This window comes from Acipenser ruthenus, chromosome 6 (assembly GCF_902713425.1).
Source record: "Acipenser ruthenus chromosome 6, fAciRut3.2 maternal haplotype, whole genome shotgun sequence".
Taxonomy (NCBI): domain Eukaryota; kingdom Metazoa; phylum Chordata; class Actinopteri; order Acipenseriformes; family Acipenseridae; genus Acipenser; species Acipenser ruthenus.
The window spans coordinates 68,549,273-68,567,100 of record NC_081194.1 but is presented as its reverse complement, the minus strand read 5'-3'; the positions used below and the strand labels follow the sequence as shown (position 1 = coordinate 68,567,100).

The following is a 17,828-nucleotide window of genomic DNA, read 5'->3' as shown; positions in this document are numbered from 1 at the left end:
TGCAAATAGTGACAGTTGTTCAGAAATGCACTAAATATTGTATTAATGATCACCACCTAATATTTACAACACTAGAATTGTGAGGTTGAAAGCCAGTAAAGGAAGAGTAGACAAAAAATAAGACTTGACACTTGTTTTTAGTTGCATGATTTTAATTGAAATGTACACTTACAGCATGCATATATATATATATATATATATATATATATATATATATATATATATATATATAAAGTGTTTGTTAGATCATTAGGTTAAAAGTATCAGTACAGTTTAATCAATAAATTGTATTGATGTTACATGCAAGTAAAGTTCCAGGGAGCAGTTCATTTGATTTCATTTGTACACTTGCATGAAGCAGGACACCAAGCCGAAACCGATGGGTGGCCACATCCAAAAGTCCCTTTCAGAGCAGGACAGTTGGAATACATGTCTGAGTAGGAACATGGGTTTGCTTTTAAGAAAGAGGAAAAAAACAGTTATATACTTGTATGCATATGCATATATGCTGCAACAGGTATTTTCATTGGCATCAGTCTTAAGCGTGTTATTTGCATAACTGAATTACATGTTCTGGAACATAGCACATAAATTAGCATCTACAATGATTTTTTAGTTGTTTGGAACTAATAAAAAAATGGTAAGATAAATAATAACTTTGTTTTTAATACCATAAAGTAATAGTTTCTATACTTACTGCAGAGCTTATTATCACAAGCACTTGGGCAGTCACCGCATGATGGACCAGCTTTGTAGGGTGTGGTTAATAAATTCTGGTCGTTTCCTCTGTACAGTGTAAGATACAAAACAGATCAGTATGTGCATTGAATGCCTAAATTTGTAAAGAATTGTTACTTATAGATACTTAAACTTTGTAACAGTGCAAAAGAAGTATTAGTTATATCCCAAAAATGTGTACTGTTTGTTTGTTAAAGAAGCCTTATAATGCTTAGAATTTTGCTTCAGTTTAAATTATATATATTAAAAAAGCATAACTTACGGAGGGCAGTACTGGCATACATAAAAATACTCATATTTAGAACCAGGGCAATGAGCAACTGCACAGCCAACCTTGTTAGACCTGTACCACACAACCTAAAAGGGAATTGAAAATCATTCACAGCAGGAACTTTTAAAACAGAAAAACACACATGTCTTTGACTAAAATGCATTGGTGGCTATCAATGTAGTTCGGGACAGTACTTTTTATTATTATTATCATAGATTCGTCTTTGAGAAATTTGATGTGACATTGGAGATAAATAATGGCTGCAAAATAAGATAAATGCTAACCTAAACTAGTGAGGTTATAGTTAGTAGTTTTACCTGGGTGTAATGCCCAACAACAGCACCATTTGTTGATCCAACTCCATACTTAAAATCTTTGACTTCATCATACCAGGCCTGGACTGCCATATCCCAGGAATTTGCTTTGGAGGACATGTAAAGATTCTCACCACACCCGCTAGCTGTGAAGTTTAAAAATATATAAATTAGGGCTGTCAATTAATCGCAGTTAACTTCAGCGATTAATGCGTACATTTTTTTGGAGATGTTTTTTAACGCAAATTTATCCCACTCCTCTGTCCCTCTTAGCATACAGTAATTAATTTCCTGCTGCACCATTTTAATACACTCCAGTGCATGCCAGGATTGAATGAGTGTAGTCATTGTTTGAATATAAAATTAGTCACAGAACTGCATTATGTAGCAAAGCACTCAAGTACTTGTGAATGGGAAGTTGTTTTTTATTTTTTAAACTTTCTGGCGGTTCATTGGATAGAAAGAGGGTTACTTGTTAAAGTGAGTTCCAATATCAGATAAGTGCATCTAGTCTGCTGTACCACCTGTGTGCTAAACATGCTTTCACTTCATAAAATACACTTTCTAGTAGTTCTTCTGCTGCAGACAACAACAATACAACAAATGAAACCTGTCAGTTTCGACAGAGTACTCCTCAGAAAGTATCGCTGCAAGCCCATGAATCAAGCTGAGTATGATAACCAGTGCTGTTGCAAAGTGGATAGCTACTGACTGCAGACCTGTAGCAGGTTAGAACTAACAAAATTGTGGTACTAGTTAGTGGTGGGAGTCGATTCACAGAAGAGTCGATTCCCAATTCTGACTTTCGAAATTTTGAGAATTGATTCTAAGGATGATGAGCCGATTCTTTACATAGAGCCGACCTGCAGTCAAACAATATTACTAAAATTCGCTTTTTGTCATCATGAATAAATGTCTAAACCAATGTAATGTATGTTTTAAAGTTAACATTTCCTTATATAGAATGAAAACTGTATTCTAGACACCCCTATTTCAGGCATAGTTTTGCTCACATTTTTATTTTCAACTCTTGGGCATTTTTTTAATTTAATTTTACAAAGGCATAGGAAAAAAATTGCAGAGCGGAGGAGGAAAAGCTAAATCTCTTTGGAAATATTTTGTATTCGAGGGCGAGGAAAGGAAAAAGGTGAAATACCAAATGAACAAGAAAATTCTTGGATATAATCAAACGACGTCTCATGAAACATCTGAAAATTTACCACAAGGAAAACATTGGGCAGGATCCACAGGTACCGGTATGTTTATTTTTGTTTACATTTAAATGTGTAACATTGCTTCCCTTATTACTGCTACTACGTAGTATTAATAATGATACCTTTATATTTGCAAATTATATATATTCAATCATTCAACATTTGTTCAGTTTTGAGGGTAATTTTAGTTTATTTACATACTTATATTCATACTTGTTCTTTGTTTTAGAGTGTTGAATGATTAATAACAACAATGACCTACTATTATTATTATTATTATTATTATTATTATTATTATTATTACTATTATTATTATTATTATTATTATTATTATTATTATTATTATATGCAGTAGCAGTGTCCTGATCTAACATACTAATGGGTGTATGAAACGTCTGCCTTTAAATCTCATTCAAATGTCATCTTTAAATCTCAATCAGATGTCGTTAAGAGCATCTTTCTGCATTTATTACAATATAATGATTTCATTCACGGTCGGAAATATACACATTTGATGCGCATACACAAGAATACAAAATTGCATCAGCTACTCAAAATTCCTCTAATTATTTTCTTCCATGTCATACACGAGTAGAGAGTTAATAATTGACCAGTTTCAAAAAAACGCTCCAGTCTTGGAGCAAAGCAAGTGAAAAAATAGCAATGTTCCTACACTATAACCTGCCATAAGGGACAAAGTGACAGCTACTTTTGTTTTGCTTTGTTTTATTTCTTTATTTTTCAATTATGTTTTTACACCATAACCTGCCAAAGGTGACAAAGTGACAGCTTTTTTGGTTATTTGGTTTTATTTTTGTTGGGGTTTTTTTCCAATTTTGTTTTATTTTTACTTTTTTAAATTAAAAAGCAGACCAAATTGTAAATAGTTTTGTGATGCAATGAATATGCTTGTTTACACAGCAGTATGTGGGAGTTTCTTTAACTTCTATTTATTGGAATCTGAATCAACAGGAATGGCTTTGGGAATCGATTCTTGGAATCAGTCCCATCGGTTCTCAAATTAAGAATCGATTCTGAAATCGACTCCAAAAACTTTGGAATTGAACAACCTTAGTTCTAGTTCAAAGGACTAGTACCTTTTGAAACTTGCTAGTCCTGATGTGAACTTAGTAGTCCTTATGTGAAGTGCCTAAGTAAAGAAAACTGTAAATGAAACTGATAATGTTAAATGCAGTAAGGTGAGTAATAAACTTACTTAGTAGTTGGTTCAAACAATTTAACAACAAATGCTGGATTGTAAGTAAATATAAAACTATAAAGAGGGACCAACAAACAGGCTCCAGAATCCAGAAATAGGAAAACAGGGTTTTTATGCTGGGATGCTAGGTTGTTTTTTGGATAATAATAATAATAATAATAATAATAATAATAATAATAATAATAATGAAACAAACTTAAATTAGATGGATGCAGTAATCGTACCAATGAAATATGCGATTACAACCAAGGTTAACAGATTACAAATTTTAATCTCAAGATTAATCGCAATAAAAAAATTTTAAAAATGTAATCGCTTGACGGCCCTTATATAAATATATATGTTAGATGACCTGCTGAACAGATGTCCAAAACGTCTGACTTTTTATAAATGATAGATGAATAGTAGTTATATTATTTTTTAAACACTGTGGTGTATAGCATATTCCATCTCTGGAATATGCCAATATTTTTGGTGCCATTTTTTGTGTATAATAAAATATTTCCTTGAAAAGCCTAATACACTTACTGCTGATCTTTCTTGTGTCAGAAGGGCTGTGATTCATAGAGCAAGTATTGGCCCATTTCTTAGCATTAACAGCTGCCTCTGCACTCCATGCCTTTGAGTAACAAAAATAAAATAAAATGACATGTATTAGTTAAGGGAATAAAATAAGCAAATATATGTTATACAATACGTATGTATTTAATTAAATGTATTATGAGTAGTAAGAATATGAAGTTTACCATCTTTAACATGTTGCTGGCAGGTGGGGTCACAGCTCTCCTCAAGGCATTGTGTTTGTCAACAATGGTTTTCTGAACATTGGGATCATTAGTCAATATATCTGTTGATATATTAGCAGAGATTTTTCCAGTTAGCACAAATGGACTTGTGTGTGTATATCTATCTATCTATCTATCTATCTATCTATCTATCTATCTATATACTGAATATACACAACAGATTCCCTGTCTGGGCACTTCTATTAACCTTGATTTTTCTCCTTAATTTAGAATTTAGCTACTCTAAAACAAGAACCACCAGACCAAATGATCTGTTTTATTGACATAAAGATCGTAGAATGCATTTTCTAAACTTTATGGTGGTTTCTCATGAGCTCCTTTCTATGTTCTTGTTTGCTAAGTTGCATGATGTCATTGCATTTGGTTTGTCTTGGTTAAAACAACATTACAAAGAGTAGCGTAGAACTCACCAGGCTGTGATACCAAATTGGGAAGAAAACAAGAAAGAAAATATTGTTAGTGAATACTGTATGCAGTTACTGCATTTAACAATACACACTTTTTTCAATATTTTTTAAAGAAACAATGAATAAAAAATGAATATATATATATATATATATATATATATATATATATATATATATATATATATATATATATATATATATATATAATATATATATATATATATATATATATATATATATATATATATATATATATATATATATATATATATAACTTATATGATAAACACGTTATAAGTAGAATATGAAGGGGGTGGAAACGGAACGAGGGGACTTTGAAAAGGACCTTGGAGTGATAGTGGAGTCATCATTAAAAGTGTCTCACCAATGTGGTGAGGAAATTAACAAGGCAAAGAGAATGTTAAGCTATATTTCAAAAAGCGTGGAATACAAGTCTAGAGAGGTTATGCTAATATTGTACAATGCCCTAGTTAGACCCCACCTAGAATACTGTGTGCAGTTTTGTTCACCCCACTGCAAAAAATCATTGTAGTGACAGAGAAGGGCAACTGGGCTGATCCCAGGACTTCATGACATGAGCTACTGTATGAGGAACGGTTCAAATAAATCTGTTCAGTTGAAAAAAAGAAGGGGAAGAGGAGACTTGAAATCTATGAAATCATAAATGGTATCGATAAAGTTAACCCAAGACTCTGTTTCAGATTTAATGCAGAGAGTAGAAGACAGCATACATGGAAGCTGAGTAAAAGTAAGTTTAGAACGGAAGGTAGGAAGCACTTTTCTGCACAGAGAGTTATAAATGCACAGAAGAGCAAACAAGGTGATGTAATAGGATCCAAAACACTGGGAATATTTAAAAAAAAAAAACTAGATTATGTGCTTTTAAATTAGATCTCCCCCAGTAGGAGGAGAATGGTGTGCTAACAAGGGACGAGCCTTGATGGGAATAGCCTTTTCATGTTCCCAAACTTTTCTTAAAAAATGAAACTTAAAACATGATGTTTTACATTTAAAAACAAATCATATTCCACTAATATTAGTAGCAGTTGAAGGAGTATGTGTTGTAGTCCATTATAAGTAACAATTAGTAAAATAGACTGCAAACAGAAATGCACGTAATAATATGGTTGATTTGACATGGATTTGACCAAATTAAAAAAGCACACTTGTACCAGTACTTACCAGCGCAGCCTGAGAAACAGAGTTCTGCAGCAGTGCAGTTAAACACACAGCCAAGGTGAGAGCAGACATCTTAGCAAAGGCACTAAAAAGATACATTGTATCTATGATCAAGTTTTTCAAACATGAATTATAATATTAGTTTTGTTTTCGTGACTTGGAACAGTTAATCAAATAACAGTATTCTTATGAATTTTGTTACAAGAATTACTTGTCAGATAACCATGTTTTAAAAAGACAAACTACCAAAATTGTATGTAAAGTTAATTGTATTGCCAGATGAGTTTCTATTATCTATCAGTTTTCCAAAAAGTGGTATAATATGGTATATCATTTAAATAAGATGAACATTTACAATGCCAGACACTTACCTTAGCTGGTTTAGAAGAGAACTTGTTCTAATGAAAAAGCTGCATCTGAAGTCAGTATATATAGTATTTTCCTGAGGCCCATTGGATATATTTTTTCTATATATAGTCAAAATAGAATGAGATTTAATGATTTCTGTGGGTGTTGCTCTTTATCATCCTTCCTACTAATGCAAATTTCAGCGAAAGGGGAGTGGTGGATCTATTTTGTCATTTTGAAAGGAATCTGTTGTCTAAATCATCTGAGGTTACAGACTGTATGTATACGAGGCTAAAAAAAGGTGCAATTGGGAGTAACAATGGGTGGGCAACTTTTTCCTATGATATGGTCGGTGTGATCTGACAAACATTCCTGAACAAGTCATTCAGTACTTAAAAAAAATAAATAAAATGTTTTATTTGTTAAAGCATAAACTTTTATTGTGGTGCATAATGCTTTTTAGTGCAAGTCCCATCCATTGCCAAATTCCGTCAAATCCATGTACTGGCTCTGAAGACAGATCAAGTAAACATGTCATTTTCACTGTTTCACCTTAACAAGTTCAAGTGGGCTGGCACTTGCTGGGTGTTCAGTGCTTGAGTGCTATTGCCAATGTTAACGTTACGTTGTGTAGCTGCACAACGTAACGTTAGCTGAACTACTATGTATTTTTAATAACAAACATCTTCTCATAAAACAGTTAAATTACTGTATAATGCAAAATAACAACAAAACATTCTTCTATATCATTATATCAACTATCAGTCAGAATTATATGTCATATTTCTTGACAAATGCAGTTAAACTTTAGAAATTAACACTTTTTGATCTAACCTTTCTTTTTATCAAAAACATACATTTGCACTGAATTTTTAAAACATAAACCCCTCAGAACCTTATTAGTAATGAAGTCACTCCTGCTAATACTACTGCAGTTTTATATATAAAAACAAGCCCTGTCACGGTAATCACATTACAGTTACAGTAATGACAACATGCTACGGTAATGACTGTTGTGTATTTAAACAATGATTTAAGCAGTTTCTAATGAAATTACACAGACTCCAAATGCATATTTTCTATTGGAAATAGTAAAACCTTCAAATCCATTTAATGTTGACCAAGAGTAACATTGGTGATCAGCACTAACATTTCACTAATGTAGTGCCCCTCAAAACAGAGACAAATAATGTCTTTCCAACATATTATATGTTTATCTGGTTGTACTTCTTTTAGTTTTGAACAAAACATAGATTCTGCCACAGGCTATAATGTAGCCCACATGTTTTGCATAAAGACAAACTAGTCATTAAAGTATTATATGTGGCATTACTTCAGTCCACCTCTCCCAGCTCACTTTGTTAATTTAAATTTGTTGAAGGGCAACACCCAAAATGCTCTGTGCTTTGGTTGATCAATTATTATGTGGCAATAGTAATATACCTGGGTGTGGAGTTATTTTGTTTTTGTACAGTAATAGTGTGTTTTGAATGTATAAGGGATAAACAGTATAAAATGTCATCACACTTATTAAAATGTCATTACAACCTTTGTTTGGGCAAAAAGAGAGTCCAGCCCCAAGAACGAGCACATCAGTGTTAGGAACATGCAGATCAAATCCTTCAGTGTTAAGAACAAGCAAATGGAATAATTTGGACTCGCTGGCTTTATTTTGTGATAACCCTTGAAATACAGAGGGTGCCAAATATTATAGCCAGCTGTAATATCTGGCATCCCCCTAGGCAAAAAGAACAGGGGAGCCAAGGGACGGCAAAACATCACAGCAGACACACTGAAGAACGTATTGCCCCAAGGTAATTCCACATTTTATATAGTGTGTGTACATATATCCTATAATAAATAAAGACTGTTTTGAGGTAATGTGTTTCACACACCTGTACCCAATAATAAAAACATGCCAGCCACAGCCCTATATAGTAGTACTCCATTGAGGATGGCTTTTCTATATAAAAAAACACCTTTTCCCGAAATAAAGCCAAGTGTATCATATTGTAGACTTATAGACTTATATCTCTTAGTAAAAATAGTTGAGATTCGCAAACTACAAAATGGACATCCCATTTTCGTATCATTAGTGCATGTGCATAAACAGGACATTCTCAAAATATTATTGCAACCCATAACCCAGGCAGGTGCAGTTCTGCCATAATGCTTGGGCGGGCATCGCACGGATTGTGTAGGTAGCTGGCGCAATCCAGGTGATAATCGTATAATCAACTTGTTTTTGTCTAATCTGCACTGTCACTGCACACAGCTTTGTTGTAAATTATAATTACAGGCTAGCAAGAAAGAGACGAGTATTTTGCTCTCTGGTAATTTGTAACAATTGTAAATGTTCTAACGTCATCACTAGTAACCAACGAGACCACTCCGAATTACGCGAAAGGTGTCGCAGCCAAATGCTCACCCCTGGCTAACCTAGGCTAATTCTCACCCACGCGAATTTTAGCTTGGGCTAATTCGCGTCCCCTCGTGAGAATTAGCCAAGGGGTGAGAATGAACCTGGGCAAGAAATTCATCATACTGTCCCTTCCTATCTCCAATCCCTCGTGTCGCCTTATATTCCCTCTTGCCCTCTCCGTTCATCCTGTATTGGCTGACTTGTTCTCTTCCCTTGTCCCCCTGTGGTGGAACCAGCTTCCGGTTAACCACAGGAATATTTAGTCTTTTAATGCTTTTCATCATCGTCGTCATTTTTTTTTTTTTTTTGCGTTTTTATTGCCTGTAATTTATATATTTTTATATTTTGTTTAATTTTCTGTAAGTCGCTTTGGATAAAAGTGTCTGCTAAATAATTAAGTTGTAATAATAATAATAAAAAAAACTCAGCGTCCAGAGAGTTACGTCTTTGGAATGTAGATAAATAAATGAACCAGACACAACAGTAAGAATTCATACACATCAGCTTACTTTCACGAGTTTGATTTTACCAGGTTTGTGTTCTGGTACTTTATATATATATATATATATATATATATATATATATATATATATATATATATATATATATATATATATATATATATATATATATATACATACAGTGCCTGTAGAAAGTCTACACCCCCTTTCAAAATGTTCACCTTTTGTTGCCTTATAGCCTGGAATTAAAATGCATTAAAATAGTTATTTTTTTCATTTATCTACACATCCTACCCCACAACTTCCAAGTGAAAAAAATATTCTATAAATTTGTAGAAAATTAATTAAAAATAAAAACTGAAATAGCTTGGTTGGATAAGTGTCCACCCCCCCTTGTAATAGCAATCCTAAATTAGCTCAGGTGTAACCAATTGCCTTCAAAATCACACACCACGTTAAGTGGCCTCCACCTGTGTTAAATTGTAGTGATTTACATGATTTCAGGATAAATTCTGCAGTTCCTGTAGCTTCCCTCTTCTGCGTAGTGCATTTCAAAGCAAAGACTCAGCCATGAGCATCAAGGCGCTTTCAAAAAAACTCCGGGACAAAGGTGTTGAAAGGCACAGATCAGGGGATGGGTATAAAAAATATCAAAGGCCTTGAATATCCCTTGGAGCACAGTCAAGACTATTATTAAGAAGTGGAAGGTGTACGGCACCACCAAGACCTTGCCTCATTCAGGCCGTCCCTCCAAACTGGATGACCGAGCAAGAAGGAGACTGATCAGAGAGGCTACTAAGAGGCCAATGGCAACTTTGCAAGAGCTACAGGCTTTTATGGCCAAGACTGGTCAAAGTGTGCATGTGACAACAATATCCCAAGCACTCCACAAATCTGGCCTGTATGGTAGGGTGGCAAGAAGGAAGCCATTACTCAAGAAAGCCCACCTTGAATCCCGTTTTGAAGTATGCAAAAAAACACTAAGGAGATTCTGTAGCCATGTGGCAAACAGTTTTGTGGTCTGACTAAAATTGAAATTTTTTGCCTAAATGCAAAGCGTTATGTTTGGCGCAAACCCAACACAGCGCATCACCCAAAGAACACCATCCCTACTGTGAAGCATGGTAGTGGCAGCATCATGTTATAGGGATGTTTCTTATCGGCAGGAACTGGGGAACTTGTCAGTATAGAAGGGAAAATGAATGGAGCAAAGTACAGAGAAGTCCTTGAGGAAGTCCTGCAGCCCTCTGCAAGAAAGCTGAAACTGGGACAGAAGTTCCACCAAGTATTAACTCAGGGGGGTGGAGACTTATCCAATTATGATCTTTCAGTTTTGTATTTTTAATATATAATTTTTAATATATAAAAATCCTCATTTAAATGCATGAAACTCTGAGATACTGACACAACAAAATGTGAAAAAAGTTCAAGGGGGCGTAGACTTTCTATACACACTGTGAATATATTATATATATATATATATATATATATATATATATATATATATATATATATATATATATATACAGTCTCCTCCAAAATTATTGGCACCCTTGATAAAGATGAGCAAAAAAGACTGTATAAAATAAATAATACCAGTACTGAGCTATACTGTAATTTTCCAGCATGTGGAATATATTTGACTTTATTAATGATTCAACCAAAATTACACATTTCTCAAATTACAAATTTATTACCAAAAAAAATGAAGTGTCACAATTATTGGCACCCTTGTTTTCAGTACTTTGTGCACCCTCCCCTTGCAAGGATAACTGCACTGAGTCTTTTTCTATAATGTTTAATGAGATTGGAGAACACATTGGGAGGGATCTTAGACCATTCCTCCATACAGAATCTTTCCAGATCCTTGATATCCTTCGGTCTGCACTTATGGACCGGAGGACTTTCTAAATCATAACCAAAACAAAAGCCCTAACAATTAGTAATATGACATTACACAACAAACTATGTCATTACACCATAGTAAATGCAGTTTAACTCAATTTGCATCAAATGAAACAAAGAATGCATCTTACAAATCAACATTCCAGCACCCATCATGCTATTTTTATACGTATGTTCATTATAAATGCACATAGACACTTTATTATGATGGGACATTTTGCATTTTCTTTTTAAATGTTTTCAATACAAAATACTTACCACATCAAGTTCAGAATGGCAGCACTCACTAATGGCTGAGAGCCTACCAAGAAGGCTGGACAGCTGGCAGCTGTATTGGTGGGGAAATTGCGGCAGGTTCTGCTGGACCTGGGCCAAGATGAGATGGTCCATTATGACGTGCTAGCCACAGCCCTAGAATGCCGCTTCGGGAGAGTTGAGCTTGTAGTCGGCCTGCGCCTACTCCTGGCTAACCGAACCCGAGGACCCGGGGGAGAAACTGGGCATACTGGTGGCTGATGTCAGCTACCAGGCCCAGAGAGGATACCCTGATTTCCTGCCAGCCATCCAGGAGGACCTGGCCATGGAGGCCTTTGTCTGCGGCCTAAACATGACTGCCTGCATCAGCAGGTCCTGCTCATTGCCCCAACCTCCCTAGAGCTTGCAGTGGCTTACACAGAACGAGTCGACGCTGTGCTTAAGGAGGGGGGAGCCTGACTGGGCCTCTGGAGGGGGAGCAGAGACTGCAGAAGAGGTGGCCAGACCACACACCACCCAGAGCCCTCATGGCCCAACCCAGTGAAGAAGAAACCCTGCCTGGCTTACAGAGCTAGTCACCATCATACAGGAAGTGATCACCTAGCCTGCCCGGGCACCTGAGCCCCGCTCGTGGCTGTGCTGGGGCTGCAGCCAACTTGACCACCTACAGTGCCACTGCCCTGCATCGGAGACTGCACCGCCACACCTGACACAGCAGCCATAGGGGAAACGCCAAGGGCCCCGCGTAGATGGAACAATGCGGGCACCCCACACCATCCTTTTCACCAATGATCACCAGGCCACACACCAGCAACCGGGACCCACAAGTCCAGCTGGGAGAAAGCCGTGGACCGCAGACAGCACAGGCCGGCCATAGTGGTTGGGAGGACCACTGCAGGGGATGTCTGCCACGTCCCCATCTGAGTCGAGGGGGTTCCATGCACTGCTCTGGTGTACACCGGTTCAACAGTGACTCTGGTCCGACCTGATGTGCTCCTAGCCGGGGTCTGGCTGGAACCCACCACTGTACAATTACACACTGTGACAGGGGAGCAAGTGCTGATGCAAGGGAAGGACAACCTCACCACTGAAGTGGCTGGACGGACAGTATACCACCCTGTCTGGGTAGCGGTTGTCCAGGAACCCTGCATACTGGACCTGGACTTTCTGTGCTACACAGGTGGGCAATTATATCTCAGAACCGAGACATTGCACCTGCAGGAGGGCCCGATCTTGGCCTTGGCCTACCCAGGGGGACTTGGCTTCCCCCTGAGGGACCCCTTTGCTTGGCAATTTCAGGCCCTGCTGAGGGCCCAACGACACGCTGCAGCTAGCCGGTGGACCTCAGCCCTCCCCTCTGCTGAAAAAAGCAGCCGCCCGCCACCGCCGAGGCTTGAAGCCCGCAACCTCTGGTCCTCTTGTCCGAAAGACGATGGTCATGCCCTGGAACAATGCCAACACCGGGATGGAGCCGCTGGAGTGGGGGAACTCAGCCCTCCACTGGCCCAGGCAAGCTCAGAAACACCAACCCTCCTCATCCCTCTCATCTTCTTCCAGCGCCAACGTCATCAAGCTCCCTCTACGGGGTCGTGGCCGCCCCAAGGATTGACATCACTGCACCCATGACCTCGTCCCGGATGCAAGCCCCTGCACCCTGCTGTTGCCACAGTGACCACAGTTTGACGTCCGAACTGTGAGGGACTTTGCCCGGAGCAACAGGTCCATCTGTGGGAGCCGTTATTTGCTTATTGATCCAGCTTTGCTACTACTTTGGAGGATGTGGGCCGGACACACCTTGTCCACTCATCCCCATGTAGATGAGTCCCTAGATCTGGTGTCCGGGTCCAAATGGTTCTCCTCTCAACCTCCAAAGCGATTACTGGGAGGTAGCTTTGTCCCCCTCTGCCTGACTCAAGACTGCCTTCTCCACCTGCCACGGGCTATGGCAATTTACCGCGATGCCGTTTGGACTTTGCAACACCCTTGCAATGTTGGAATGGCTTATGGAGAAGGTGTTGGCCAGGGTGTCCCCAACGGAGTGTCTAGTCTATCTAGACAACCTGCTGGTCCATGAGAGGACCTTCCAGCTGGCCCTGGCTTCCCTACAAGAAGTGCTCCAGTGAGTGACGGAGGTGGGGCTCAGGCTGCACCCGGAAAAATATACATATGGATGAGGTACAGGGGTTGCCCTGTGATTGTATTAACTTTAAAATAAGCAGTCTGAGGCGATTTTATCCCCTGCAATACCCCAGCGCCCAGTTATTATTCAATTTCAGTTACATTTGTGCATATTAGCGAATAAGAAGCTGGAATGCAAATAAGAAGCTGGCCAAAATGTGCATCGTCGCATTAAGGTTTTTTTGTTTGTTTGTTTGTTTGTTTGTTTGTTTTTTTAATTTTGTAATTTTCCAAAGTAGCCTATATTTGACACATTTGTGGCTACTCTGGAGAATAATTCAAATTAGTCTCACTTAGACATGATTGGATGGTTGGATCGCCTTCAGATCGGCTTGAGGTAAAGTGAATTGTGTGTATTGCAATGGGATTGTATTTCAGCTTGGGATAGTTATACACACATAGGCACACACAAACAGCTGCTTCTAACTTAGAATCCATGTTGCCAGGGAGACTCGGTCTGACTTGCTATCACTCTGTTTTTTTACTGGCGGATAGTCGTATTGACCGTGCTGAAGCAGGCAGAAAGCTAACTGGTGGAAGTTTACATTATCCACCACTTTCGTCTTTAGAAAATGGACACAGACTCTTAGATCATTAGGCATTCCGCCAAAAGAAACTGTCAGAATAACGAATTAACCAAACTGGATAAAGTCCTGCCGTGTTTTTTGCAGATTTAGTAAATTCTCAATTCACAGCAGATCTCTTTTGAAAATAACACCCAGAGTGTGTGAAAAACCCGATTTCACAATACTGTAGCATTGCGTGTAAATGAAGGAGGCTCACTCAGGATTTGCAGGTTCTCGAATTCCCACTGTATTAAGTCAGGACTCTACATTAGGGAGTGGTTAACAGAAAGTACTGATTAGAGGAGAAACTTCAAAATGGAGCAAGGTAACCAGTGGTGTACCACAGGGATCAGTATTAGGTCCTCTGCTATTCCTAATCTATATTAATGATTTAGATTCTGGTATAGTAAGCAAACTTGTTAAATTTGCAGACGACACAAAAATAGGAGGAGTGGCAAACACTGTTGCAGCAGCAAAGGTCATTCAAATTGATCTAGACAGCATTCAGAACTGGGCAGACACATGGCAAATGATATTTAATAGAGAAACGTGTAAAGTATTGCATGCAGGCAATAAAAATGTCTTCATCTAGACAATGTGGGGAAGCTATACAACAGGCCAACAAGATGTTTGGATATATTGTGAGAAGAGCTGAATTTAAATCAAGGGAAGTAATGTTAAAACTTTACAATGCATTAGTAAGACCTCACCTAGAATATTGTGTTCAGTTCTGGTCACCTCGTTACAAAAAGGATATTGCTGCTCTAGAAGAGTGCAAAGAAGAGCAACCAGAATTATCCCGGGTTTAAAAGGCATGTCGTATGCAGACAGGCTAAAACAATTAAATCTATTCAGTCTTGAACAAAGAAGACTACACGGCGATCTGATTCAAACATTCAAAATCCTAAAAGGTATAGACAATGTCGACCCAGGGGACTTTTTTGACCTGAAAAAAGAAACAAGGATCAGGGGTCACAAATGGAGATTAGATAAAGGGGCATTCAGAACAGAAAATAGGAGGCACTTTTTTACACAGAGAATTGTGAGGGTCTGGAACCAACTCCCCAGTAATGTTGTTGAAGCTGACACCCTGGGATCCTTCAAGAAGCTGCTTGATGAGATTCTGGGATCAATAAGCTACTAACAACCAAACGAGCAAGGTGGGCTGAATGGCCTCCTCTCGTTTGTAAACGTTCTTATGTTCTTACACCGGGCTGGTATTAGCGTGCTGCTTTACAAGCCAGTGGTACAATTACAACTGAGCAACCGAGTGCTACTCAGACTGTGATGAATAATAAAAAAAGAAAAGTAAAATAAAATGCACTGTTGCGGCCTAAGTGTAGTCTGGTTTCTTTTTGCTGTAGTCCCGCTTCACTTCAGCTCTCCTTGGCTCTGTCTTCTGCATTCATTTTCTCACTCCAGCTTGTCTCTCCATCTGAGCAGCAGCCAGGCAGCAGAAGCAGCAACCTGCTACATATCCAGCTTCAACCCCAATGCACCAGCCATCAATCCCAAGCAGACCAGGCTTCCCGCTCTCAATCCCCCTGATGGTTGCAACATCTCGTCCCTTGGTTTGTGCCAACAATGTTGCAACTGGGTACCACTCGTGCGGCAAGCCAAGCCCCTGATTGGTGGTGATTCTGACGTCCCCCGAACACCTGCTGCATTGAACTGTTGACCTTGGGTCACAGAACCTTCCTGAACGCTGGCACAGCAGACCCAGTGTCGTTACAATATAATCCCAATCAAATACGGAAATCGTTTTATCATAGTTTTGAAAAACCGACCACTAGGCATTCTTGAATAGATGCCAGAATGTTTTATTTATTTTTTATTTCAAGTACTTCTCAATACTTGCTCCGCAGCGACTCACAAAGCCTCTGGCTCCTCTCACTCCTATGCCTCCACTAACAAACTTACTGTGTTTTTTTAAACAGTCCATGATCAGACGCACATAAACAGGTTCAGATACAGACATCAATGAAATGTAGACCTGTGCAAACTGTCCATTACTTTTTTATCCCAGATAAAATTTTACAGGACATTAGGACCTTCTATAAAATTTCAAACTTAAGCGTCCTGTGTCTTTTTACTCCTGTGCGAATCGACCATGTCAGTGTTATGTTAGAATTGATATAGCATTTCCGGGGTAACGCTATGATTGTGCAACTCTTCAATGGATGCTTTGAACGGTGCATTTGAAGATATGTATGTAAATACATATCACTCAAAGAACGAAACGGTTATTCTAGCCTTTGGAAAAGAAGGTTCAACTAAATAAGTTATTTATATCCGGTTCAATGTTTACAAATCATGCACAAAAGTGCCTTCTCTGGCCACAACATCGCATTTCATTTTGAATTTACTGACTTTTCTTAATAAAAACTAATCCATGCTGGGAAGTTACTAGAAGTCCTCTGCATTTGACCAACTCTGAGGACACCTGGTTTTTAGTCCCATGCAAATAATGCTGCCTTACAGCTCTGTCAATAACTCACCACTTTTAGATTTATGGTTATTTATAATGACATATATTTGTTGGGATGAGTAGATATTTCATCCATAACTTCAAACAGTAGTAAGACAATTGTGTCTGCTAATTCATCAGGGCATGCTGTTATTTATTGCAAGCTTGAATGCTTGTATCTTTATTATTTATTACATATTAATTATTAATTGCTTTCTGCTCCAAGTCCAAAAACCTTCTTACCTTGACACATTTCAGGGAAAATATTTATTTACTATATTTTTTTATTAAGTACAATCATTATTATGGGTAGAGTATTTTACAATACTGCAGTGATTTTAGAAAGGGAATTTTACCCAGTAGCCACAGTGTTCAGAATACAATATGGCTGTTTGGAACTTTAAATGCCTGCTGTGTTTGTCATAGAGCTTGTTATGTCTGTCATAGAGCTTATCTGGAAAACAGGATGCATCATCTACAAGTGATCTTGCTTGTAATAAACACATTCTAAACTACTCTGAATGTGCTTACCACAGATGCAAAAGACATAAAACACCAGAAATAAATACACTTATGCCAATTACGTTGTTTTTACATTTTATTTTCTATCTACGAGGTAAGTGAGGCACTAAAGGCAACACTGCATTTATTTGTTTGTCTAAAATATGTTTTAACTATAGCACTTTGTTTTGCAACAGTGTAATCTGTTACACTAGTACATTCACAGCCGTTCATTTTTATATGATGGATTTCTTTAATATTTATACATTGCCTTTGAAAAAACTGCTAACATGCTAATGTATCCCATTTGCTCTGCAAATAGTGACAGTTGTTCAGAAATGCACTAAATATTGTATTAATGATCACCACCTAATATTTACAACACTAGAATTGTGAGGTTGAAAGCCAGCAAAGGAAGAGTAGACAAAAAATAAGACTTGACACCTTTTTTAGTTGCATGATTTTAATTGAAATGTACACTTACAGCATATATGCATATATATGCATATATATATATATATATATATATATATATATATATATATATATATATATA

General features: G+C 37.7%; 1 protein-coding gene across 1 annotated transcript; it reads right to left on the bottom strand.

Moving 5' to 3' along the window:
- Nucleotides 1–211: 211 nt before the first annotated feature.
- Nucleotides 212–4,664, bottom strand: LOC117410992 (cysteine-rich venom protein TEL1-like; the record flags this gene model as incomplete). Its single annotated transcript, XM_034921587.2, has 6 exons — nt 212–454; nt 698–786; nt 1,001–1,095; nt 1,327–1,469; nt 4,285–4,375; nt 4,503–4,664. Coding segments are annotated over 6 exons (708 nt in total), but the record flags the coding sequence as incomplete, so codon positions are not given.
- Between the last annotated feature and the right edge of the window lie 13,164 nt (nt 4,665–17,828).